The sequence below is a fragment of the Anser anser genome, assembly GCF_964211835.1.
Source record: "Anser anser genome assembly, chromosome: W".
Classification (NCBI taxonomy): domain Eukaryota; kingdom Metazoa; phylum Chordata; class Aves; order Anseriformes; family Anatidae; genus Anser; species Anser anser.
In genome coordinates this window covers 861,482-887,442 of record NC_139731.1, presented here as the reverse complement: position 1 = coordinate 887,442, position 25,961 = coordinate 861,482, and the positions used below count along the sequence as shown (strand labels likewise).

Genomic DNA, 25,961 nt, shown 5'->3' with positions numbered 1-25,961 from the left:
TCCATCACAGCACGCAACTTTCCCTTTTCAGTGTCGCCATTTTATAGCATCCAAGTTCGGCTTGTCAGCATCCAAGTTTGGCTTGTCAGGACTTGTTGAATCTTCTGAAGCTGTGCAGTTCGTTCTGTTTCTTTCAATGATCATGCCTTGTGCTCGTGTTCAAGGGTAGTAAAGCAGCAAACAGTATTTCACAGAGTCTTTGTTTTACCAAGGACGTTTATCCAACACCCCCTCCCCACTATCTACTTGCTTAGTCTTCCCCCTTAACAAGGTCGTAAATTGCAAAACCTTATCTTCTCAGCAGATTCTCTGAATTCCTTTTAAAGACAATGAACAAACAGCCGCTAATTTATCACAATCCCTCCTTTTTCTTTTTCTAACATATTTTGTTCATTGATGAATTTTTGAAGCACTTGTTTGCTCAATGTTAAAGTTTCTGCGTCATCCTCCTCCTGTTCAAGAGATTCATATTTCGCATGCACAAGCATAAGGTGAGCTGCCTCTAATCGGTTTTTTACAATCGTGATTATTTGATTGAATATACATGGTCCAAAAGTTAGTGTAAATATGAGCAGCAACAAAGGTCCTGCTATAGCTGATAGCAGTGTAGTGAGCCAAGGTGAGTAATTAAACCAGGATTCGTACCAGTTTTGGTGGGCTTCATTTTCCCTTTTTCGTTTTTCTAGCCCTTCTCTCAATTTAGTCATTGTGTCCCTTACTACTCCAGTATGATCAGCATATACACAACACTCCTCTCTTAGGGCTGCACACAGTCCTCCTTGTTGTAGAAAAATCAGATCTAATCCCCTACGATTTTGTAGTACTACTTCAGATAAGGATCGCACAGATTTCTCTAAAGCTGATATAGATTGCTCGATATGGGCCAAATCCTCATCTACAGCAATGCGTAGAGAGGTAAATTCTTGGCTTTGTTTTACCAGAGAGGTAATTCCAGTTCCGGCTCCTGCAGCCCCCAGAATCATCAGAGTGGCTAAAGTAACAGCCTTAATAGGCTCTCTCTTCCTTAAGTGGTTTTTTGCCATAGCATGTTGGATGTACATATACTCCTCAGAATGGTAAAGAATCCTTGGGATAATTACTACCTGTACACAGAAATCATGAGACGAGTTGAACAATTTCAAAGATAAGCATGGAGTTACCCCCAGAGACGAACATACCCATCTGGTGTTATCTGCTGCTATTAACCATTTTTCTTTGTCTAATTGTGTAACATTTTCTGTAATATTGCATAGATGGAACTTCTCACCAGGGACCGTGCCTACGCATCTGCCATTCCCAGTTACTTCCGTTAATGTTATTCCTACATCCCTTCCCCAATTGCATTGTGGGGGATCGGTTTCGTTTGAACGGGTGGTCTCTCCCAGATCCCCAGTGGCGTCGTAATATGGGGGCCTTATATCAAGACATAACCAGCAAGGTCTAGGCACATCTGGATTTGTTTGATTCAACAACTAGCATTCATGATTCTCCATATGTTATTCCCAGTCACTCCTTCATTTCTAATCCTGTACTCCGGGTTTACTGATTTATTAGCAACCTCCAGTGGTTTAGGGCTATTAGGAGTGTCCTGGTTCCAGTTAGGACAGAGTTAATTTTTCCTCATAGTAGCTGGTAGGGTGCTATGTTTTGGATTAGGATGAGAAGAGCGCTGATAACATGCTGATGTTTTAATTGTTGCAGAGCAGTGTTTACACCAGGCCAAGGACTTTTCGGCTTCTCGCTCTGTCCTGCCAGCGAGCAGGCTAGGGGTGCAGCAGGAGCTGGGAGGGGACAGACCCAGGACAGCTGACCCAAACTGTCCAAAGGGGTATTCCATACCATCTGACGTCATGCTAAACAATATATAGGGGTGGCTGGCCGGGGTGGGGGGCCGGCTGCTCGGGGATAGGCTGGGCATCGGTCAGCGGGTGGTGAGCAATTGCATTGTGCATCACTTGTTTTCTTACACATTATTATTATTAATACTATTATCATTATCACTATTATTATTATTGTTATTATTATTTTCCTGTCTTAATAAACTGTCTTTATCTCAACTCACCGGCTTCACTTTCCCGTTCCTCTCTCCCATCCCAGAGAGGGAGGGGGGAGGGTGAGCGAACGGCTGTGTGGTGTTTAGCTGCCAGCCGGGTTAAACCACAACAAGGAGTTAGCATTCTAAAAGCTTGTGTAGGCTGAATCCTCAAAACACTCCCCGACAGTTTCTGATTTGGTCCCACCCGTTGGGGACTCTTAGTGTCTTCCTTCTTTATATAGATGATGCCTCCCCTATCAGTCCCCCAGCAGTAGTTATCTGCTGAACAACATGGTGATCTTCCCATCTAATCAGGCTCCATTTAAAAGGTTTGTGAGGGTGCGCAGACCCAGGAACAGTGTAAACAATCGTACCCATTACTATGTATCGCAAAAAAAAAAAAAGGCTAGGGCCCATTTTCCAGAGTTCTTTACCTGGCCACGTAATTCCCCACCGTTTCACTCTCTGCCTCGCTCGTCAGTTCGGTTGCAGCGAACTACAAGGTGCAGGTTCTTCTCAGCAGCAGCAGTGTTCTTCAGGGGAGTTTCTCAGGTAACCCCGACCTTTTTCTGATCAAACAGGGTCCCCTCTCCCCCTTTTTTTTAACGATACATAGACAGTTAGACCATACTTATCGAGTTCGTTTCAACGTGAGCTTTAAGTCATCAGGGCCTGCGACCGCTTCCCATTCGCTTTTCTGGATCGGTCCTTTCACGCGACTGGCATGCGTTCACCCCTTCTCAGCCGTCCGGATAGCCGTCTCTGTGATAAGTAAAACAACATAGGGGCCTTCCCACCGCGGTGTTAAAGATGTTTCCTTTCATGTCTTAATTAGAACCCTATCTCCAGGTTGTATCCTATGGATTGCTATATCTAGCCACCAAGCCTTTCGCTTGCAACTCCCTCCGTCGGTTCATAAGCTGTATTAAATAAGGTTTTAATTGGATATCCTGTACCTGGGGGTGATCAGATGGCATCTCTAAATCATAAGGCATACCATACAGCGTTTCAAAAGGTGAGATTCCGACATCGGCTCGGGGCTATGTCTGGATATTCAATATTGCAAGCGGTGAACATTTCACCCAGGAGGTTTTTGTCTCTATCATAAGCTTTGTTAGTTGCTTTTTAATTTCACCATTCATTCGTTCTACCTTTCCCGAACTCTGAGGATGCCAGGGAGTGTGATATTCCCATTTAATTCCCAGAGTCTTCATCGTGTCTCGGGATACCTTTGACACAAAGTGTGGGCCTCGATCAGAGTCAATTGCTTCTATTACCCCATATCTGGGTATGATGCTTTCTAATAATATCTTTACCACAGTTTGAGCTGTGGCCCTTGCCGTAGGCAATGCTTCAACAAAGTTTGTGAGGTGGTCTACAATAACTAATAAGTATCTATATCGCCCCGTTTTTGGAAGTTCAGTAAAATCTAATTGAATCTTTGCAAAAGGTCAATGTGCCAATTCTCGCCCTCCTCCCGGGACCCTTTTTCTCATGTGTTGAGCATTTACCCTCCGACAAGTTATGCAATCATTTACGATCCTCTTTGCTATATTATAAATCCCTATACACATATAATATGTGGCAAATTGATCCACCAACGCCTGAGTACCCCAGTGCATCTGTTCATGAAATCTCCGTAGCACCCTCATAGCTACTGATTTTGGTAACACTTCCCGTCCATCAGGCAGTACCCATTTCCCTTTATCGTTTTTTTTTTTGAACCCCCATTTGTGTCATCTTGTCTTCTTCTGTAATAGTGAAACAGAGTAAGGGGAGGGGAATGGGTCCATTCGACCACAGGGAGTTAGCCGGCCCGCACTTGTAGCAGTTTTTATAAGGCGGGCTTTCTTCCTCAGAACAATTGCATTCAATCCCATCAACTCCCCATTCACTCCAGCAATCATAACATGGAAATTCCTTTAAGTCTTTCCCACAGTATTAAGTATTATATTAAGTATTATTATATATTATTTATATATTATATTATTAATTATTATATTAATTATTATATATTAACTATTAAGTATAAGTATTAAGTATTTCCCACAGTCTGGGCAATCTTCCTTCGTTCTTATAATTCTTATACTCATTAATGCTGCCCTTTTTGCCTCCTGATCTGCTAGATTATTACCCCTAACCTGAGGGGTGAGGCCTTTTTGATGCCCTTTTATATGTACTACGGCAATTTCTTTGGGCTCTCTGATAGCTTGTAAAATCTGGGTAATCAATTCCTGATGTATTAAACCCTTTCCTTGTGAATTGATGAGCCCCCTTTCTTCCCATATTTTACCAAATGTATGTACTACCCCATAAGCATATTTTGAATCTGTATATATTGTACCGCTTTTATTTTTCAACAATTTTAGGGCCTGCAATATGGCATATAGCTCGCAAGCTTGGGCGGACCAGCTAGGGCTCAAAGGTCCAGATTCCACTATCTCAAATGTTTTCCCGTTTACTAACGCGTATCCTGATTTTTGCTTTCCCTCGACTACTCTCGAGGAACCATCCACATATATCTGTTCACCGATGGGTAATTCCACTTCCTCTAGATCAGGTCTCAATTTCGTTTGCTCTTCTATATTTTGGAGGCAATCATGTCCTAAGGACTCATTTGGTTCCCCATAAAGAAATTGAGCAGGGTTCTGTAGGGAGGTTGTTTCTAATGTTAATTTTGGAGAGGAAATCAAAATTCCTTCATATTTTAATAATCTGGCGTCAGTGATCCATTTCTCTGCCTTCTGTTGCAGTACCCCGCATATATTGTGTGGAGATATTACTTTGATTTCCCCCCCAAAAGTGATCTTCTGTGCTTCTTCCACTAACAAGGCAGCAGCTACCACTACCTGCAAACAGTTTGGCCAACCCCGGCTAACCGGATCCAATAATTTAGACAAATAGGCCACAGGTTTTTTACTCCCTGCCCATTCTTGGGCCAGCACTCCGTATGCCGTGCCTTCTGCGCTGTTCACAAAAAAAACAAAACGGCCTCCTTAAATCTGGTAAGCTTAACACTGGGGGGCGTACTAGTTCCTCCTTTAACTTGTTCAGTCGTTCCTCATCTTCTTTTGTCCATTTGAGTAATCCATCCTTATTCAGCTTGTTATATAAAAATTTAACCTTTCCACTGTAATCTTCTATCCATTGTCTACAGTATCCGGTCAATCCTAACAGTTGCCGTACCTGCCTTTTAGTTCGCGGGGACGCTAAAGCCAATATTCCACTGATTCTGCCCGGGTCTGACTTCTTAGTCCCCTTACTTAACTGGTGACCCAGGTACTTTATCTCTTGCTCCACAATTGGTAATTTTGCCCCTCCTTTTTCTTTTAAAGGGTACAGAGGGTACAGATTAACTCGATTCTCTGAGCCAATCCAAAGGCTCACGTATTCGCTCTCCTCTAAACAAAAAGGTTCCTTTGCATTTACATAAACATTTAAGGCTTGACAAACCCAGTCTTCAAACGACCTAGATATGGGCCAATAATTTGCCTACCTTCCCAAACTTCAACACAATAATGAATCATTTTTACTTTATCCTTTCCCCGCCTAAAAGGGGAATCACTCCAATTCTTAATCATTAACCCCAGTGGACTATCTGGGGGAATAGGGGGCAACCTAGCACTAGGCATTACCCCACCCATGGGACCAGAAGGCTTACTCTTCTTCTGTCCCATCTTCCGGAGTGCCTTCACACACACACAGCCGCTTCCCCCTTGTCGTGGCCCAGTCCCTCGTGGGATGTGGGAACCGCACTACTGAGGGGTCCGCACTCACTTCGTCCGCAATTGGACGTCTCACACAGACGCACTCCGGGATCACCAACCCCAACCGAACGGATCACCGGCCTATACTTACCCACCCCGTGGGTCTTCGTTCGGTCTTCGTGCACAAAGATTGCTTGGGGTTACCGGTTTTATTTGCTTGTGCCTAATTTTAGGGTTCGTCGGTGAAGGGCTCGAGTGAGGCTTTCCGTTCCAGGGGCCGCCGAAATCGGCGGGGCGCCTCCCCCGAAAGGGTCCTCAGTCAATTTGCCTTCATCCGAGTCACGGCACCAAATTTGTTATAAGCGAGACCACGCAATTTTCTGGTCTATCGAAGATAATTTATTAATTAAGTAAGCAGGTACAAGCAAAACAGCGCTGGGCGGCTGGGGAGTCTCCGCTCCATCACAGCACGCAACTTTCCCTTTTCAGTGTCGCCATTTTATAGCATCCAAGTTCGGCTTGTCAGCATCCAAGTTTGGCTTGTCAGGACTTGTTGAATCTTCTGAAGCTGTGCAGTTCGTTCTGTTTCTTTCAATGATCATGCCTTGTGCTCGTGTTCAAGGGTAGTAAAGCAGCAAACAGTATTTCACAGAGTCTTTGTTTTACCAAGGACGTTTATCCAACACCCCCTCCCCACTATCTACTTGCTTAGTCTTCCCCCTTAACAAGGTCATAAATTGCAAAACCTTATCTTCTCAGCAGATTCTCTGAATTCCTTTTAAAGACAATGAACAAACAGCCGCTAATTTATCACATTTGTGTTCCCGATTACTCTCCTCCTTCGTTCTGCAGAGGTCGAGGATCCAGGTGTGGCTTTACGAGCAAGTGAACATGCGGATAGAAGGCTGCATCATCATGAGTGTCAGCACGACCCCCTGTTACCTCGTTAGTTTGTTTTCCCTCATTCACAATCCTATTTTTTCTTGTCAAGAAAAACTAGCCCAAGGGAAAAAAGAAATCGTGCTTCTCTAACAATTAGTCTTCATTGTCCAGCCTGGGTCAGCAAAGCTGACGATGGTTTGTGTTGTTGCTGAACTAATTGCCACTGTTGCTGATTTCTAGGGCTTTGACGAGTACATGAATTTGGTGCTGGACGACGCAGAGGAGATTCACTCCAAGACAAAATCAAGGAAACAGCTGGGTGTGTCGTGTGTCTGTGCAACCCGAGTGACGCGCAGTCTGAAACCTGCCCGGGTGAGCCTTCTAGGTAGCAGCACTGAGAGGTACCAACCATGTGATGAGCCTTGATGTTGAAGTTCAGTGAGAAATTCCTGGCTACATCTCTGTCCCTGATGATTTTTGAGCTGCTGATTTTGCTGAATGAAGGAGAATCTGTCCCTGCCTGAGACCAGTTCTGGTCTTTGAAACATGTAATACCTGCTTGAGAGGTTGCTTTGAAGAATTGCTTCCTCTTCATATCGATGTGTCAAGCTGAAGACAAATCTGTGCTGAAGCACTGTCTGATCAGATGAGTGCCTCAGTTCAGGATTGTTCTTTGACAGCTACAGAAACACCAGGACAATCTGCGCGTTCAGGAATAGATTGATTTGATCTTGAGATTGTCATAATCCAGGTCCCTGAAGTGGCACGTCTTCAAATAGAGTTGCTTGGGCCAGCAAGGAGCAGCTGTACCTGCTGTATTCTCAGGTTCTGGGCTCTCTCTAATCCCCTCTTTCCCTTCTCTGTGCTGCAGGCCAGATCGTGTTAAAAGGGGACAACATCACTCTTGTACAGAGCGTTTCTAAGTAGAATTTGCCATCCTTAGAACAAAGGTGGCTGCCGTGCTGCAGAGTGACTGAGTGCCAGGGGAACGCGGCCCGCTGGTAGATAGGAAGTTATTTGTAACTGGGGTTGCATGCTGAGGTCAAAAGTCCTTCCTTTGTGGGAGCGAGTTTTTTGTAGCTTGAAACAATACGTGATGTATTTCACAAATAACCATTTTTCACATTAACTGTAAATGGATGCCAGGCCAGGATCTAAATCCGGTGGTGCTGTTGGTAACATGAAGTTCAGGAAGCACTTCTTGGTTTTTCTGCTCTTCCATGTGAATTTTTGCCCTGTGAAGTTGGTGTACTGAGCTCTTTTCTTACCAACAAATAGGTTTAAAAGCAGTTACAGCAAGGATGAGCTGTGTTAGCAGGAGGCTGTTCTGTGCTTCTACCATGGGAAGATGAATGGTTTACCTATGCACCGTTAAATATAATTTGACACCTAGCACACAACACTTTCAGCCTGTGGGGTGCTTTAACAAGCAGGTAAATCAGCGGAGACTGTTTTGCAGCCGGGGTGATGCTGGGTGATTAAAAAGCAGGGTCAGAACAAGGAGTTTATGCTGTTCTTTCTTGCTTGTCATCCGACTGTCCGCTTACACTGTTCTAGAAAAAAAACAAAATGGGGTAAGCATCTTTAATATCTTTATTATAAATGGAAGGCACAAAACAGGCCAGCAACAGAGACTGTCCAAGAGAAATACTTTGTGCTTTATAAACAAACAAGAAAGTACCCTTAGGTAGGTGTGATAATCCTTCTCTAATGCATTTTTTGGAGTGCAAAAATATTTTGTTCCCTTCTTGCTCTTCTCTCCAGGAGAAAGGCAGAATAGCCAACTGGAAAGTTAGACCAGGGAGGTCAGTTTGTTCCATACTGAGAAAGACAAGCCTGTAAAACAAACTAGACAGGTTTTCTTTGGACTATTTATCTTCCTTCGGCAAAGGCAAAATTTATGACACTTGTTGGCATGTATTTCCAGACCCCCAGCTACCATGACTGTAGTGCATCTGTAATTCTTTTGTACTAAAAGAGTTCAAAATCTCGTAACGCAAAAACTTTACTAGCACCCTGGAGAAAAAAGAAATCTAAAAATCTTGCCAACTTCTATTACAGACCTGCTGAGTGCACCAGAGTTACTCATTTTTATTCAGGCTTTCAGGGGCTAGTTCAGTTGGTTTCTGTTCAGCACTTGGATTGCCATGTTAGCAGATGTCAGTTTAAAAAAAAAAAAAGCTTTTGAGATCTTTTTTAAAATGAGACTGCTTTTTATGGCATTTAGGGCTGTGAGGCATCCTTGGTTTTTGCTTTCTTCCCATCCCTTAGACCAGATCCATTCATATCCTGAACAGCGTTCTGGGTCCGTTCAGGAAAATGGAAGGCAACAAGCAAAGTGATGAGCTCCTTGGGCATTCAAAAGAGCTAAATCTGGAAAAGATTTCAAGTCAAACTTCCATGCTAAGGAGCACCAGTAATTTTTAGAAGTAGATGCAGAGGAATCTGCATGGCACTAAGTGTGTTTCTGAAGGTGCTAAAGGTCAGAAGTGACGATTCCTCTCAATACTAAAGAAGAGAAGGAAACCTTGCACTTAACTACTGTTTTTATTCCCTTTGTCAAGCAGTCAAAACCAATAACTGATATGAGAACCCACCTTTTCCTCTCTTTAGTTTAGATTTGGGAAAATTCCCTGCCAAAAAACTATTTCCTGGAAAATTCACTAGTGTTTGTGTGAGTAAAAGGTTCCAACCTTTTATTATTAATTTGTAAGAACTATTTCATCCGCTTTTGTCCAGAAGAGTCAGAAATAATTTGCACAGAAATGTGCAGCATTTTAATGAAAGGATTCAGAATCACTCTAATTTGAACTTTATCTGGTCTGGTTGCAGGTTTTATGACATCTAGTGTCTTAAAAAAAAATCAAAATATCTGACTTCACATCAGAAAAAAAACCTGCTTGTGGCTAAATAAAATCTGTTGCAGCTCTGGTCATTGAAAAATCATTGGCTGTTAAATTGGACCTAAGTCATCTTTTCTAACCTTTCATGATCTTGCAGCAATGGATGATGATGGATATATGGATTAGGGAACAGCACGTGATGGCAAACCTGTGGTATTTGCTACAGCGCAGAAAGAAAACAAATTGCTTCCAAAAAATCAAACTAATTCAAAATTCTTGGTACCATGCAGCCATGCCACTGGCAAAGTGAGCATTCCCCTGCCTCTCAAAGCTTGCTGTATCCTTGATCTGCTGTCTTCCTGCTGTTAATTGATTGCAACTCTACGTGTCTGATCAGGGCTACGAGTTGTTCTCGATATGGATATCATACAACATATACTGTGCATATTTGTGTGCTGGCCCCCAGATCACTCATGTTATAAAGCATTAGCCTCGAAGGCATACTCATCAAAATATTTTGTAGATCCTCCATTTTTTTCTAATTCCCTCAAAATGAGAGAGTTTTTACGCGCTCTCTGCGTCAAAAAGGCAAAAATTCTGATTTCCACTGTCGCTCTCGCTAACTTTCTATCACTCGCTCCTCGTGTGTGTCTAAACACATATGTGTGTATGCGTATGCACATTTGTGTATTTCTATGCACTGGTGTGTTTTTTGCTGTACAGGTAATAAAGACGGGGAAAGGTTTTTGTGTTTTCTTAATAGGTGAAGAAATCGTGAAGACCAGAGATTGGAACATACTGAATTTTGAATTAAAAAAAAAAAAAAGTTAAATTGTCTGGCTGTGGAAGATGGATCCTCATTTTTGCAGCCACTTTGAATCACGAGTTCATCTCTAAACGCACTGGATTTTTTTTGTTTTTGTTTTGTTTTGTGGATTTTTTGTTTTGTTTTTATTTTTTGAAGAGCTAACTAACCCTGGCTGTCTCCAGTCTGAGAGAGTATTCAAATGGACTTGCTTCCTCCATTAGTTATAAGCTGTTTAAAAGCACATCCTGTGTTTGAATTGTGGATGAGAGGTTCCCTTGGCAAAGTGAGGAGGCAAATTCTTCCTACCCCTTTATTATTAATTCAAGGATTCAGTGTTGGTTCGGCCTACAGGAGAAGTTAACTGGAAGTCTTTGAAGATCGATAACTTTGCTGAGGTTGTCCAGGTAGGTGAACTCGAAGACCCACAGTGACTGGAACATGCTATTTAATGCGTCATACTGCGTTCTGTAGAAGTTACTCATAGCCATAGTTGATCATTGCCTTGCATGTATGATCAGGTGGTTTTTTAAGAAGTGACTCCATTTTCAGGCTTCCAGATGTGCTCCAAGTCATATTATTGAGGACGTGGAAGAGAACACTTGCTGACAAAGCTCCTGGCAGCTTTACAGAACTTTAATTTAATATTGTGTTAGTTCACGTAACAGCTGATTTCAAGGCATTGCTCTCCTCAAGAGACTAATTTGATGAACAGAAGAAAGCTGGAAAAATGCTTGTTACTCATTATTTTTCACTTGTTGGTACTTTCTTTAGGGTTACTTTTAAAAAGAAGATTTCACTGATCACAAGCCAGTAGAAGACTTTCAGCCCAAGCAAGGGTGAAGACAGCTCTCTCCAAGAGCAGAGGAAGTCCCTGTGGAGAGAACCCGAGCTTGTTATCAGAGCTTGTCGGCATGTCTAAACAAGGAGACGATTGCTACTTCTATTTCTATTCTACCTGTACCAAGGTATGGCTGGGTTTCTTTTGCTTTGCTTTTCTTTTTTTTTTTTCCATTTTTTTCAGGAAGGGGTAGAGTAGGAGGAGGAGGCACACTGGTCTTTGGTTAACTTGATAACCAGATAGATTCTGAATTCAATTGTAGCAACCTGAGGCAGTAGCATGGACGTTTTTGAGGCTGTACTATATTTTCCTTGTTGGTTTCCTTTTGGTTACAGGGAGACAACTGTTCCTTCCGCCACTGCGAAGCTGCTCTGGGGAACGAGACAGTCTGCACGCTGTGGCAGGAGGGTCGTTGTTTCAGGAATGTCTGCCGATTCAGACACATGGAAATTGATGTGAGTGCCTAAAGATGTGTTCTCAAAATAAATCAACAAAAGCATTTTGCAGTGCTGTAGGTGTGCTGATTGTGCTTTTGCAGGATAGATTCATTTGCTTTGAAATTACACTGGTTTCTGTTACGAGGAGAGGGGGTGGGAGGAAGGAGAGGGAAATAAAATCAATGCCTTAGGTATGTCTTAGCAAGATTTTCTTTTATTAGATGCCGACAATATTTTCTCAACAGATGCAGAATAACCGCTAAATAGACTGCTAAAACCTGCTGGAGCAAGGGGTTAATGAACAGGCTGTACTAGCCTAAATTAAATTTATTAATTTATTAATTTGTTAATTTATTAATTTGTTAATTTATTAGTTTGTTAATTTATTAGTTTGTTAATTTATTAATTATTAAATTAAATTTATGTTGACATGAGTATCGAGTGTTATTTCTCTCTCTGTTTGCCTTGAGAGACTCTCCTCCTGTCCACTGAAAAGTAAACTCAAGATTCCAGATCAGTTAAGACAGTTGCTATCCCCCCATTCAGAGTTCTGCAGCAGCACTGTTCAGATTTTTCAGCAGTCTCTTTACAAAATGACCACTTATAAGTGTACAAAAACACTTATCACCTAGCTTCTCAGTAGGTACACGTGTGGCCTCTCTTAAGCAGAGAGTCAATCACAGCTTAAGATTTTATACAAGATCCCATTTTCAAGTTTGGGATTATTTCAGAAAATCTTTTTTCCTAGAAACAGTACTACTCGTAACACTTTAATTGGTTTGCCAGCACAAGCTTTACCCTGTTAGAAATGATGTTGACTTCTACCTTCATGTGGCATACATAGTGTCCTGAGTGACAGTTGATACCATGATGCACCAGCACCGCATATAAGGCGTAGAGGAGTGGTTCTCCACTTGATTGAGACATGTAGTCTCGGAGGTCCAAATACTCAGGATATTTTACCTCCTAAAGAGAGACCAAGAAGATAGAAAAATTATATCAGAGTACTTCGTGGACTAGGCAGAGAAAAACACTTCCAAAAAACAGAGACTGGAATTATATGAATATATCTCTTGATTCACTAAAAATAAGTCTTCCCATAAGCAACGTTTAATACTAGAAGTTGCAGAGAACTGTTTTCTGACGAATTAGCCTTCTCAGAGGAAAGTATATGCTTCTTGTCAAGCAGGAACTTTACTGATATTAAGAGAAAGAATAAGCCACAGTCGTTGGTCTACAATTATTGTCTGAAAATATTAACAACTTTCAGCTTTGGGGGATGTCCCATTACATGATGACAAAGTTGCGTTACAGCGGTAAATATACCTTGTTGATCTTTCCACCTGTGAAATCTGCAAATCTTTTCAGTGATATTGTGAGAACGTTGGAAGAACGGTGTATGGTAAATCTCTTGGATGCAGGAACCATCTTTTTACACCTTAAAAACAAGCAGAGAAAAGTGTTTGAAAGCATCTTCATTTTCGCCCCCAAAACAAACTCGTTTTAATGTCTCACGCATGCTTATGCTATTTGAATAATATTTACTTGCATAATATGTTTGTTTTTTTCTTTTCATAAACCCATGCACTGCATGTCACGTTTGTTAATACAGAGAAGAAGGTAAGTTTTCCCAACAACTCAGAGCACAGCGGGAACAGGAATCTCTCACGAAAGCGTATTACCAGGGAGTTATAAAATATAAAAAAATATATTAAAAGTGAGTTATATGTAAGACTAATAACAGTTATCAGCAATGGAAAAAGTACTGTACATGTGCAAGGCCTTTCCTTTTAAACTCACAAAAAGGCAGAAAATTCTGGCTTTATGTGTGACTGAACCGATCGCACCTCAAAGAGCACATTAAGGAAGGACCATGCAATTCAGATGTGAGGTGCTATTACAGTTCTTTCTCTTCCTCAGACATCAGTTATGAGAATCCTGAATACACTGCATGTTGCTTTCTAGGATCCGCAGGCTAAGACGAACCTGGGATTAAATTGCTTTAATAACCTATTGGACGCTCTTGATTCAACACCCTAATTTCCTTAGTTTCCAAAAACAAGAAGTGGATACTGCATTTTTCATTTAGAGGGGTCAGGCATGAATCCTACAGAACTGAGCCAGGCACTCTGTGCTTTCCTGAGGGGATGTTTGACTAACAACTTGTTTTGCCAAACCATCTTAGACAAATGTTCAATTGTTTCTCACATACGTAGAAACATCTTACATATTGATCAGCATAGAGATCGCCTGAACTCAACAGGCTTTCCCTGTGCACGGGTTAGGCTTAAGGGAGCTCATTTCAGACATTAGTCCACATTGACAGGTTTCACAGCTCAAGAGCTGTGCAAGACGCTGCTTAGTGAGCCAGCACAGGCTGCTAACATTAATTACCACAGAGCCAGCTCACATTCTCAACTCACAGGAACCTGCTGCTGCCTTCCACTCCAAATCATTCTCCATAGCTCCTTGCTTCAGCTCACCACTACTACAAAATGAAGCAACAACAACAACAACAACAAAGCTGCGTCTCCTTATTTCTAAATGAAGTTAAAAGATAACTTATGCTCTAAGTCACGCAATACATAAAACTAATATCTAGTATTAAGACATAATTAGTAATAATCTTACTCGCTACATTTGTAGCAATTCTCTCCATCCGGCTCTTCAGGTTTCACAAATAGTTCTAGAGCTCTGGTAACAGATGAAACCGCCTAGAGGAGCGAGAGAGAAGAGCGTAAAGTCACTGTAAATTCAAAATTCCAGAGACGCACTAGGAGTTTATAAGAGAATCTGACTAATACATACGTAAGCGATCTACTATGAGCACTGTGAAGAAGGAGGCAGGAAGAGCATGCTCAGCATTTACCTCACCTGGAAGTCATTTTACTTTGAAACAAATCATTTTCCAGTAACGCAGACAGCATCTATAGTGTGCTTTGTCATCAATACTGGGAACAAATCCAGCAGTCTAACAATTAGATGTATATTGAGGTAGAACAACAAAGAAGTATGACAGTATCATAATTTGTGCAGACATAAAATTCTTTCAGCTTAAACCCAATGCAAATTTGGAGACTCTTTACATGGCTTCCATCAGCGCATTCCTCTATATTCTTAAACCTATAATAGCAGGGAAAAAAAGAAAAAGACAAAAAAAAACCACCAAAAAGTAGAAAAAAAGCTGGATTTTTACATATTACATATTTTTACATATTACATATTTTACATATCCCTCTGCATGCTGTTCTGAATAATAGCCAAAATATTCATAGCCACTGTATTTGTTCTCCCCACATAGCTGAAAAAACAACACTTGAAACATATTTTTCAAAACATATTTTAATATCCAGCAGACTGTTCAGTCATCAAGCATTTAAAGACTGTTTTCAATAATCTCTAGATTAATCTAAAAGGAATCCCATAAACATGCTGCAGCCGCTTACCTTTAATATACTCGCTGGATGCGATGGAGCTGTATTTCTTGCTTTCACCTGCACTGGAAGGCTTCCCTTCCTTGTGAGGTTGTTTACTGCCCTCACTTCTGCATTGCTCTCATAAAGAGCCATCTGGAGGATGGGATTCTTCCTTCTTCTCCCGGGTTTTCTTCTGGAAACGAGGATCTAAGTATTCCAAGAAGCCTTTCACTTTCCTGATGTTTCTCCTTTTTCCTCTTTTTGTTACGCTTGCGACTGGCATTGTCAAAGTGGAGCGCAGAGAAATACAAATCATCAAGTCTGAAAGAAACATGCAAGTTAAAAAGAGAAAAAAAGATGTGGCACTTGTTGCATATAGGAAACTTTATTTATTTTACCACAGGGGATGATTTGCCGCATGTCAGCGATTTTGTGGTACTTTGTGCACATGTAACTTCCTTTAGATGCAGCAAACTTAAGCCCTCAGATTGAAGGACCATAGGTCCTGGTTGGTACACAGATCATTAACGATGGTTAGCTCTGGAATATGTGCAAGTAAAAAAAAAAAATGTTTTAACCTATTCCAGAATGGTGTGCAGATGTGATTCGAACTACGTGGTCCAAAGCTAGTGCTCTGACACAATTCAGCAATATCTTTCCTGTCTTCACTGATCAACCTAATGATCCCCAGTCATGATCCCCAGCCAGATTATGCTATCTAAATAACTTAGAAACTATGAAAAAAAACCAAAACGAAACATGAGAAGCACCCAGAAAAGAATTAGGAAAAAAAATGCTGAGTATGCTGGAATCCCTGCTTACTTGGATTCCTTCTCTCCCTGTTTATCTTCAGACTTCTTTTTCTTCTAGAACTTCTTATATTTTTTCATGTTTTCACCACCTAAAAGCTCCTTTTCTGCCTTTCTGCGTTTCCTTTCTATTTCACTTTCACTACCTTCTGCATGAGCATATTGTCTTTTTCTGTTTCCTTCTTTTGCCTTTTTCTGGCGACAGTTCTCCAAATGAGCTGACACAGGTGGAAGTGCATGTCTCTCACGCGAATGCTTTCCAGAATGTTGCTGAGCTACTGAGCAACGATGTGAGTCTGCTCTGGGTGTGCTAAAGTGATGTACATCTTCCTCTCTCAAGAGGGAACCGTGAGGCCATCTGCTTTTGTAATGATAATGCTTATGTGACCTGCTGGAGTAAGTCTGAGTCAATTTGTCAAAGTCTTTATCACCGTGAGAGAACTTTCTCTCTCTACTGTCTCCTGCTGCATGAGGTGAATAGCAATCCTTGTAATATCTACATTTTTCCCATTTCCGTGGTTCATCTTGATAGTATCTTTCTCTGCTCCAACTTCTTTCCCCTTTGGAATGGTAATATCTAGTGCTATCATGTGCTGATCTTCCTCTGCTTCGAGATCTGTACTTTGAATATTTTACTGGTCTTCTGCCATTATCAGGGCTGTTCCTTTCACTATGGAAAGATCTGTACCTGCTTCCCTCCCAATACTCCTGCTTGTGACGCTTTTGCTTAACAACTTCCACACTCCGAGAGCACCTTCTCTTGCTGGAATGACCATCTTTTTGACTCTCCTTCTCTTCAGTAGGAGAATGTTCCCTCTTTCTCGGGTAATGCTCTTTGTCAGTTTTTTTAGTCTCGTCCTTTGTATCTTGGCATCTACCTGTAATAGCTAAGGAGGAAAGGTTTTTAGAACTACATTCAGTGTCAGACTTTAGAGAGGAAGTTTGCCGCAATTTCTCACCAGTCTCAGAAGACTCTTTGATGTAGAAAACGTTTTCTTTTGAAATCAGTTCATGTTCTTCTGATCTTCTTGGTTTCTCCTTGTCTCCACGGTCATCACATTGGTACTGTTCAAGGTATTCATCATTCTCAGTAGATTTCGGAGGTCCTGGGACACTGCACAAAATAACACGTTTCCGTCTCCCTCCACCTGCTGCTCTGAGAAAAGAGGGGTGGGGGCGACGGGGGAACAGCCAATGTTTCTCCAGATAATGGAGAAAAATGGAAAAACATTCTATGAAGAAACACAACTTCTCCGTGAGGCACCAACCTGCATCAGAGTGATATGCACAGTGCTGATCATTAGTTCTGTTCGTAACACTGGCCATACAGTACGGAATTCTACTGATTTAAATCCTTCCATTAAATAGTATTAGTAGACAGATAAAACCGCAATGAACTTCCATAAAATCTTGTCTTAATCAGACTGTGCTCATTTTACCTTATTTCCTCTGACAAGCTGTTCAACTTACTGGCTGTGAGGGATTCCATGATGACTTCTCGAGGGACTGGAGGCACAGCTCCAGGCATCTGCAATTAAAACGCACAAGTCAGCAGACAGAAAAAATACTGTTTATACCGAGGACTAGTCTTGTCAGAATTTCTACATTAAATGCTAAGCAAGACCGCTTTGGGTTGTATGCATTATCTACACTTCAAAGATAACCCCAACTCACCTCCCAAAATCTACTTTATGAAACTTAAGAATTTTGATCTCAGCTCAGCTTAAGCTGACAAGTTCTAATGTCAGCTCAGCTCTGCAAATTCTAATGGGATAATATCACAAAGTGTTACAATCAAATTTGTGCTGTGTTTTCTCAGCATTTCACCTGAATTAGGAACATGATAAACACTCCCGAATACATCATAGGTGAGAAATTCTCGATGGAGCAAACTACTATGTTTCAAGCAATCCATTTGTTTTAGAAAAGAACATCTCAGAAGCTTTAACAGGTTCAACTTGGCAAGTGGAATCATCAAGTTTCAGTCCGTTTTCTTCAGATTCATTAACTAAACTAATAGCACCGTTCAGTGGAACAGTTTTTGGCAGCTCATGCTGGGATCTTCCTTCATCAGCATTCTGACAGGAAGAATGGGAATTCTGCAATGTACGGACTACCTTTCCAACCAAAATTCCACATTGCATTGCAATTCCTTTTAAATAAGCCCTTTGACTCCTCCTCAGATTTTCCTGAAGATTCTGCACCGTAAGGGACTGTGTTATCAGAGCTGAGTTTAGGATTTCCATTCACTGTTGGCTCCACAAAAATTTCAGCAGAAACTCTTTTTTTTTTTTTTTTTGTATTTGCTTCATTTGCTTTACCGACTTTGTGATTGTGGATGAAGGAACAGCCTTGTAGAGATCTTCATCCTCCACAGCACTGCTAAGACAGTCAGGCTGTGACACAGTCTGACGAGCAGGCAATTCATTGTGAATACTGATGGTTTTCTTCTGGTTTTTTGACGTATCAGTAATTGAAGGCCTGGTAATCGCCTGTTTTTGAACACAGGCCATTGGTGGTGCTGAAGATGGCCTTTTTAGGGTGACACCAGTGGTATTTGCATCCTCTTTTATGGATCCATTTCCATTTAAACGACTTGAATTCTGTATTTAAAAAGAAGAAATTGCAAGATGGATTAATGCAAACACTGCATTTAACATTTTTAAACATGTCATTCTCCTACTAAGTATTTCTACAAATGGTCTTAACACCTAAAAAGCAAAAAACACTGCCCTTTAAAGATAAATGCAAGTCCCATAAGTGCATTTAATTCCTGCTTTTGGTTTACTGCATATTGATATCAAATTAACATCATTTTTGAAAACCATCCAAACAACTTAACATTACCTAAAGCTATTCCCAAATATATTGATTTTCCCCTTTAAACATACCCCAAAAAGCCTGGAATAATTGTTCTGGTGCTCAGGAATAAGACAATTTGGTTTCCCTGTCTTAGCTAAAATGATGTCGATAGGAAAAACAAGTCCTCTTTTAAATGATTCGAGGATTACTACACTCTACTTAAATTGTCAAAGAGTGTAGCTCTCTGTGCTTTACAAAGCTGTCTAGGAGGTATAAATAATGGAGTCGCATGGCTGCGCAATTTAGCAGTAACCACTGTTTGAATGACTCTGGCCGTAGCATGAGGGCTGTGAAGGAAGCTGCAGCGTGGGAAGGAAAACAAAACGAAGATGCCAAAAACCAAACAAAAAACCCCACACCAAATCCCAAACCCACTATCTGTTTGGTGCCATTATCTGCCCTCCCGCTTCCCTAAATTGCCTTAATCATATGAGGAGGAAGTCGTGGTCCCAGAAATCCAGCCTGCTTACTGTTAGCCCCCCGCTGACCAGGGGGGAACGAACAGGGATAAGATGGTGCTGCTAAGTAAAAAGCACGTTCTCCGAGCGTCAAATCATAGCGCCTTCAGAAAAGAGCAGTGATCTCAGTTTAGTTTTTCTTTCAGCCTACTCTTGGATTAAATCCCATCCTATAATTTTATAGGAGCAGTTCATACGATATGGAAGCCTTCTCTACAGAAGACTTAGCCAAGACTACAAACTGAAAAGTAGGTAACAGTCTTCCTACTATGACTATCACTTTCAGAGCGATAATTCATTCTTACACCACAGATGACCTTCATTTCTCTCCTTCTCTAAATTAGCCAGCTACAGATAACACATATACAGCAATTTACACAAGTGCTGCAGTTTAAGGCCAAGCAACAAAAGATAATAAATGACAGAGAATTTCAGGTTAGACAGAACTGAATTAGATAAACAATAATCTTTTCCTGGGAGAGAAAGAAAAACACTTGCAAAAAGAAAAGTATCAATAACAGGAGAGTAAATCTCTTCTGAACACATTTTAATATTTGTTATTACCTGATATAAAAAAGTAAGTAAGCTTGCTGACCAAGAACTCTTTTAATGTCAGTACGGACTACTTTTGCATCATTCATCTGATACCAAAGTCCATTACCAGCCTGCAAATAAAGACAACGATATCTTTAGATGAATTGCATGTTTTCCAAATGAAATCACAGATAGGAATAAAATACACACATGTCAAATAAACATATAATGAAATCTTTTTCCCTAGAAACAGTACTACTAGTAACACTTTAACTGGTTTGCCAGCACAACTTTTACCCTGTTAGAAATGATGTTGACTTCTACCTTCATGTATCATACATAGTGTCCTGAGCGACAGTTGATACCATGATGCACCAGCACCGCTTATAAGGTGTAGAGGAGTGGTTCTCCACTTGATTGAGACATGTAGGCTCGGAGGTCCAAATACTCAGGATATTTTACCTCCTAAAGAGAGACCAAGAAGATAGAAAAATTATATCAGAGTACTTCGTGGACTAGGCAGAGAAAAACACTTCCAAAAAACAGAGACTGGAATTATATGAATATATCTCTTGATTCACTAAAAATAAGTCTTCCCATAAGCAACGTTTAATACTAGAAGTTGCAGAGAACTGTTTTCTGACGAATTAGCCTTCTCAGAGGAAAGTATATGCTTCTTGTCAAGCAGGAACTTTACTGATATTAAGAGAAAGAATAAGCCACAGTCGTTAGTCTACAATTATTGTCTGAAAATATTAACAACTTTCAGCTTTGGGGGATGTCCCATTACATGATGACAAAGTTGCGTTACAGCGGTAAATATACCTTGTTGATCTTTCCACCTGTGAAATCTGCAAATCTTTTCAGTAATATTGTGAGAACGTTGGAAGAACGGTGTATGGTAAATCTCTTGGATGCAGGAACCATCTTTTTACACCTTAAAAACAAGCAGAGGCAAGTGTTTGAAAGCATCTTCTTTTTCGCCCCCAAAACAAACTCGTTTCAATGTCTCACGCATGCTTATGCTATTTGAATAATATTTACTTGCCTAATATGTTTGTTTTTTTCTTTTCATAAACCCATGCACTGCATGTCACGTTTGTTAATACAGAGAAGAAGGTAAGTTTTCCCAACAACTCAGAGCACAGCGGGAACAGGAATCTCTCACGAAAGCGTATTACCAGGGAGTTATAAAATATAAAAAAATATATTAAAAGTGAGTTATATGTAAGACTAATAACAGTTATCAGCAATGGAAAAAGTACTGTACATGTGCAAGGCCTTTCCTTTTAAACTCACAAAAAGACGGAAAATTCTGGCTTTATGTGTGACTGAACCGATCGCACCTCAAAGAGCACATTAAGGAAGGACCATGCAATTCAGATGTGAGGTGCTATTACAGTTCTTTCTCTTCCTCAGACATCAGTTATGAGAATCCTGAATACACTGCATGTTGCTTTCTAGGATCCGCAGGCTAAGACAAACCTGGGATTAAATTGCTTTAATAACCTACTGGACGCTCTGGATTCAACACCCTAATTTCCTTAGTTTCCAACAACAAGAAGTGGATACTGCATTTTTCATTTAGAGGGGTCAGGCATGAATCCTACAGAACTGAGCCGGGCACTCTGTGCTTTTCTGAGGGGATGTTTGACTAACAACTTGTTTTGCCAAACCATCTTATACAAGTGTTCAATTGTTTCTCACATACGTAGAAACATCAAAACAGACATAAAATTCTTTCAGCTTAAACCCAATGCAAATTTGGAGACTCTTTACATGGCTTCCATCAGCGCATTCCTCTATATTCTTAAACATATAATAGCAGGGAAGAAAAGAAAAAGACAAAAAAAAAAAAACAAAAAGTAAAAAAAAAAGCTGGATTTTTTTTTTGTAGGTCAAAAACTGTAGAGTAGCATTAAGAAAACGTGTGTTGCCAAGATTGTACAGGCCAACTCCAACACTTTGTGTTTCTTGCCAATCCATACGTATCTTCTCAGGTGGAAAAGGAATCCTTTGTGGCGGAGCAATTCCATCATTAACAACTGCAAGAAAGTTATATTTAAAAAGAGATTTTGTTTGTTTGTTTCTAAGAAAGGCATTAGGTTTATATAGGTATAGTAAATATGTAAAGTATATATAGGTATAGTAAAAATACTATTCTGCGGGAGCACCTAGAGGAACTAGCTACAATCCAAAACAGAAAAACTTATTGCAGACAGCTTTAATACCGCCAAATTCAAATTGGCTGGTCAACACAACGTTTTGGGAAAAAAAAGTTTAGTCAACCATTTTAATTTTTCTAAGGCAAGGCTAACTGCCATCCTGTTTTTAGTATCTAACGCCAAGTTCCTCTCCATCTATAATCTTTAACCTGATTACCTCAACTACTGCTTTTTTCCTTATTATAACTTAAACCACAAACTTAGACTTGAAATTATATGGTAATAAATGCAAGGACAATGTAAAAACAAATAACTAGGAATGACGGTACCCCTACAAATATCAGATCTTTTCCTGAGCAATGTTAGCATTCAAAAACCTGTGAATAATGGAAGCTGTGAATAGCAACAATCAAACACTTTTCTTTGCAAAACAGAAAAGACACGGATGAATCTGTGCATTACAAAATGCTCCCCATATTTCTCTGTCGACTGTAAATATATCAAAATTAATTTCTGTAACGTCAGTCACTTCAGTTGCCTTAGGGGAATCGCTTTGGAAGTCTTTATTCACAGTAGTCCTGTTCTCTATCAGTGCAACAAGTAAGAACTGCATTTTCTACTTTTGTTTTGAAGAAAACGGAGGCAGGATAAAGCGCACGCTTACTTGCGTAGTACTTGAGTAGTAGAAGTCCTGTCACTTAATCTCAAAGAAACAGCCTTTAAGAACTAAATTGCTGGTATGAATGATTTAAAAGGAATCCCCAAACTAAACACACAAAGTAAAAATTTCCATCCAAACTCTATCAGTATTACTTTTAGCTTCTGCAGAACTAGTGGCTGATGCCATTTCTTTCACTTTCGTAGGATTTTAATCCATTACAACTCTGGAGTCTTTTTAATATAAAAATGTAAATGACATTCTCTGAGGGGAATCAGTTATTTATTGCATTTTTGGAGCTTTGCAATTATCTATTAATTATTACCTATTATCTAATAGATAATGGTTGTGATTTATATATAATTGTTGCTCGCGTTAGCAATGGAACACTATTACTTTACTGCCTGCGCTTTTCTGTTTCGTGTGCACAAAGGTACCTGCATTTCGCTGCTACTTTACTTCTGTCTTTCCAGGGCTCGCCCTCTACCGCACTGTCTACTGCACCAGTCATGATGGGTTTGTTGTGATTCTATAATGAGCCTAGCTTTTGAATACACTTTTTCTGGGCGTCACTTTGTGATAGCAAGTTAATTTGTGAGGGCATATCACTTATGACCTGCTGCTCGGTAGGTACACGCTTGGCCTCTGTTAAGCAGAGAGTCAATCACAGCTTAAGATTTTGTCCAAGATGCCATTCACGAAACTGAGTTTAACCTTGACATAACTGAGTTTAACCTTTAAACCTGAAGCTTCGTTAAAGAATAAAGCAGCACCCAAGCCAGGAAATAGAAGTTAATCGTCACTTTACCCTGAAACGCACGTAAAGCCAGTGAGCTATTCTGTGCTGGCAGGATTGCTGCCGGGATGGCCGACGAGGCGGCGGGCACAGGGGGCCACAGGTCCTGCTCCCTGGGGCCACAGGTCCTGTCACAGGGGGCTGCCGGGGGTCTCCAGGCGCCGGGAACAGCGGCAACAGCGGGGACAGAGGGGACAGCAGCGACAGCAGCCGCCACCTCAGCCGAGGCCGTCTCCACAACTGCCACGACGGCCTCGGAACGCCGCCCAACTCGGAGCTCCAGCGTGACGCCTTTTTAACCTGGCCGCGGTGCTCACGGCTACAAGCAGAGCGTTTCCTCCGGTGTGTCTTTACTGTCGGTGCCGGATCGGCCCTCACCCCGAGCTCTCCCTGCCGGGAGGGCTTTGCGGTTGGGGTTTCCCTCCCGCCGCCGCCGCGGGCAGGCCCCGCGCGCAAGGTGTCCGCGCTGGGGAGCAGCACGTCGCCCGCGGCAAGAGCCCGAGGGCGCGACAATAAAAAGCCCCGACACGAAAAAGCCCCGACGTGCGGGCGAGGCGGCGGGGAGACGGCTCTGAGGGAGCCGCCGCTTCGCCCCGCCGTCCTCCTCCCCTCCCGGGCCGCCCCGCCGAGCCCCGTGCGCCTCAGGTGCTGCCCTGAGAGGGCGCTCGGGCACTGGGACAGCTGCCCAGGGCAGTGGTCATGGCACCGAGCCTGACGGGGGTCAAGAAGTGTTTGAACGATGCTCTCAGACGTAGGGTCTGCTTTTGGGGTGGTCCTGTGTGGAGCCAGGAGTTGGACTCGGGGATTATTGTGAGTCCTTTCCACCTTGGGATGTTCTCTGATTCTAGGTCAGCAATCCATTATCTGATGAGAGGTGTGGAGTCATTCAAAGGGAAGAGAGAACAAAACACTTCTAGTTTTCAGAAGCGGGTATTTGGTAACCAAAACGATGATTCCTTTTCTTCTAGAGCAAGTAGCAGCAGGGATCCGCTTTACAATATGCTGGCAACAAGGAAACGAAGAATTGCAAACGACATAGGACTTGATCAGCAGCTTGTATACATGCATCGACTTATAAATGAGCACACAGCTGAGCGATAATGCAAAAATTGGACAAACTAAGTGAAGACGTTAACTGTAAATTTTATAGGTATACACTTTACTATGACGTAAGAACTTGGCAAGACCTTTCAGGGAAAAGAGTTGTTGGCATGTAATTTGAAGTAAGCTTCAAATCCCAGAGGATGACTTTGTTGGAACTTTATTCAGCTGAAAACGTGGAAGCCTTGCTTCTGCTTGTGTTAGTTACAGCTCCAGTTTACTTTGGTTGGGAGGGAAGGCATTCCAGGCTAATGTGCTGTACCTGTTCCTTCAGCTCATTGTCCATAAACGGAGGAGCAAATGAAATTATTTGAATCTCCATTAAATGCAGCACTACAAAGTGGAGTAGAGGGCGATCTAGCACTTGATTTTTCTGTAAGCAGAAAACCCAACAGAATCTCAACAACAATTTTCAAATCTTGTCCTGCAGTAAATGACCAGCTGAGCGAAGCTTGCATTTAGAGTATGTGCTCCTACGTTAGATGGAAATAGCTTTTCCTCTTCAGAAGTGCAACTGAGTGGTGGACTGGCAGCTACGTAGGGAACTAGTTGTGCCAAAGGGTTTGTGTTGAATGCACAGAAAAATATGCAGGTCCCAACAGGAAAGGATTGTCTGTAGGCATCACACTGAGTACAGATGTTGTCCGCGGGTTCGTGCCCAGTGCACCGCGCCAATAAGCACCCCGAGTCGGAATGCACACGAAGGTCTTTTAATTACATAATTAATTACAGAACTCTGCAGAGTCAGGTACTTGGCTATCTTTCGCAAAGCAAGCACACCTCTGACTCGAATCACCGTCATTCATACACAGGAAACTTGTGAAAACTCTCTCTTTGGCTCCTTTTGACTGGTTATTACAGCTCACCTAACTTATCTCTACTGAGCTTGCGCATTACAGAGGAACACCGGGGGGGAGGGGGTACAGGAGGAGGGGGACACACACCGAATCCCACATTAGCATAGATTAGCATTTTGACAGGTGTGATTTCTAATGTGTTAATGACCCTTAATGAGCAAAAGGTTACTATAGGTCAGTCTGGAGCTGGTTTTCTCCTTCTTGTTTTTTCCCTTTTATCCCTTCTCTTCCTTGCTTCTGCTAGCTCAAGGCTACCTGTCTCTCTCCTTCCTTATTTTCTCAGCTAAAAGACTACACAAGCTACAGGCCTCCCCATTTTCTTCAAGGTTTCCTTGTTTTTCTCCCAGCTTTGGGACTACACAGGTGTGCTTTGATATTTGCCAGTATAGCTAAAACTCATGCCAGTCTGCTCACGCACAATAAGCAGTAAGATTTAAGGACTGGTTTCATCTGCTTTTTACATAGTAACATCCTTCTTATGTTTTAGATATGCTGTAGTTAAAGCTTAAAGTAGTTCCAGTAGTTAAGTTACAGGAGTAAGGTTACTCCTTGTGGAGTAATTGCCTTAAGTGACTAGGCATTATACGCACACCTCCATCCCAAAAGCTACCCGCCTCCAAGGTGCAACCACCCCTCACTGAGCACATCCTCTGAATTTCTCGGAGCCTGTACCTTTAAACGCAAGCGAGATAATTTCTACCAATCACAACCAAGATATGCATGACTGGAGTCACTCAAGCTCCACCTAAAAGATA

At 41.5% G+C, this 25,961-nt stretch overlaps 2 protein-coding genes across 7 annotated transcripts in view; one reads left to right on the top strand and one right to left on the bottom strand.

Annotated features, from left to right (window-relative positions):
- The window catches only part of LOC310888676 (zinc finger CCCH domain-containing protein 11A-like), a 55,808-nt gene extending 43,829 nt beyond the window's left edge, over positions 1-11,979 (top strand). For 5 of the 6 annotated variants that reach the window (XR_014576051.1, XR_014576052.1, XM_083815627.1 and 2 more), the window contains 2 exons: positions 11,047-11,240; positions 11,449-11,979. Coding sequence is in view for 3 of the 6 variants with exons in the window: in XM_083815627.1 (XP_083671753.1) it covers positions 11,047-11,089 (43 nt within the window). In the remaining 3 variants the exon portion in view is untranslated. The remainder of the gene's footprint in view (positions 1-11,046; positions 11,241-11,448) is intronic. The other variant, XR_014576050.1, reaches the window with a different exon arrangement.
- A 991-nt stretch (positions 11,980-12,970) lies between these two features.
- Positions 12,971-25,961, bottom strand: part of LOC310888674 (uncharacterized protein) — a 151,106-nt gene continuing 138,115 nt past the window's right edge. Inside the window, exons 8-11 of the mRNA XM_083815621.1 lie at positions 14,997-15,287; positions 14,425-14,673; positions 14,182-14,264; positions 12,971-12,988 (exon numbers count right to left, since the gene is read on the bottom strand). The gene's annotated coding sequence lies outside the window, so the exon portion shown is untranslated. The remainder of the gene's footprint in view (positions 12,989-14,181; positions 14,265-14,424; positions 14,674-14,996; positions 15,288-25,961) is intronic.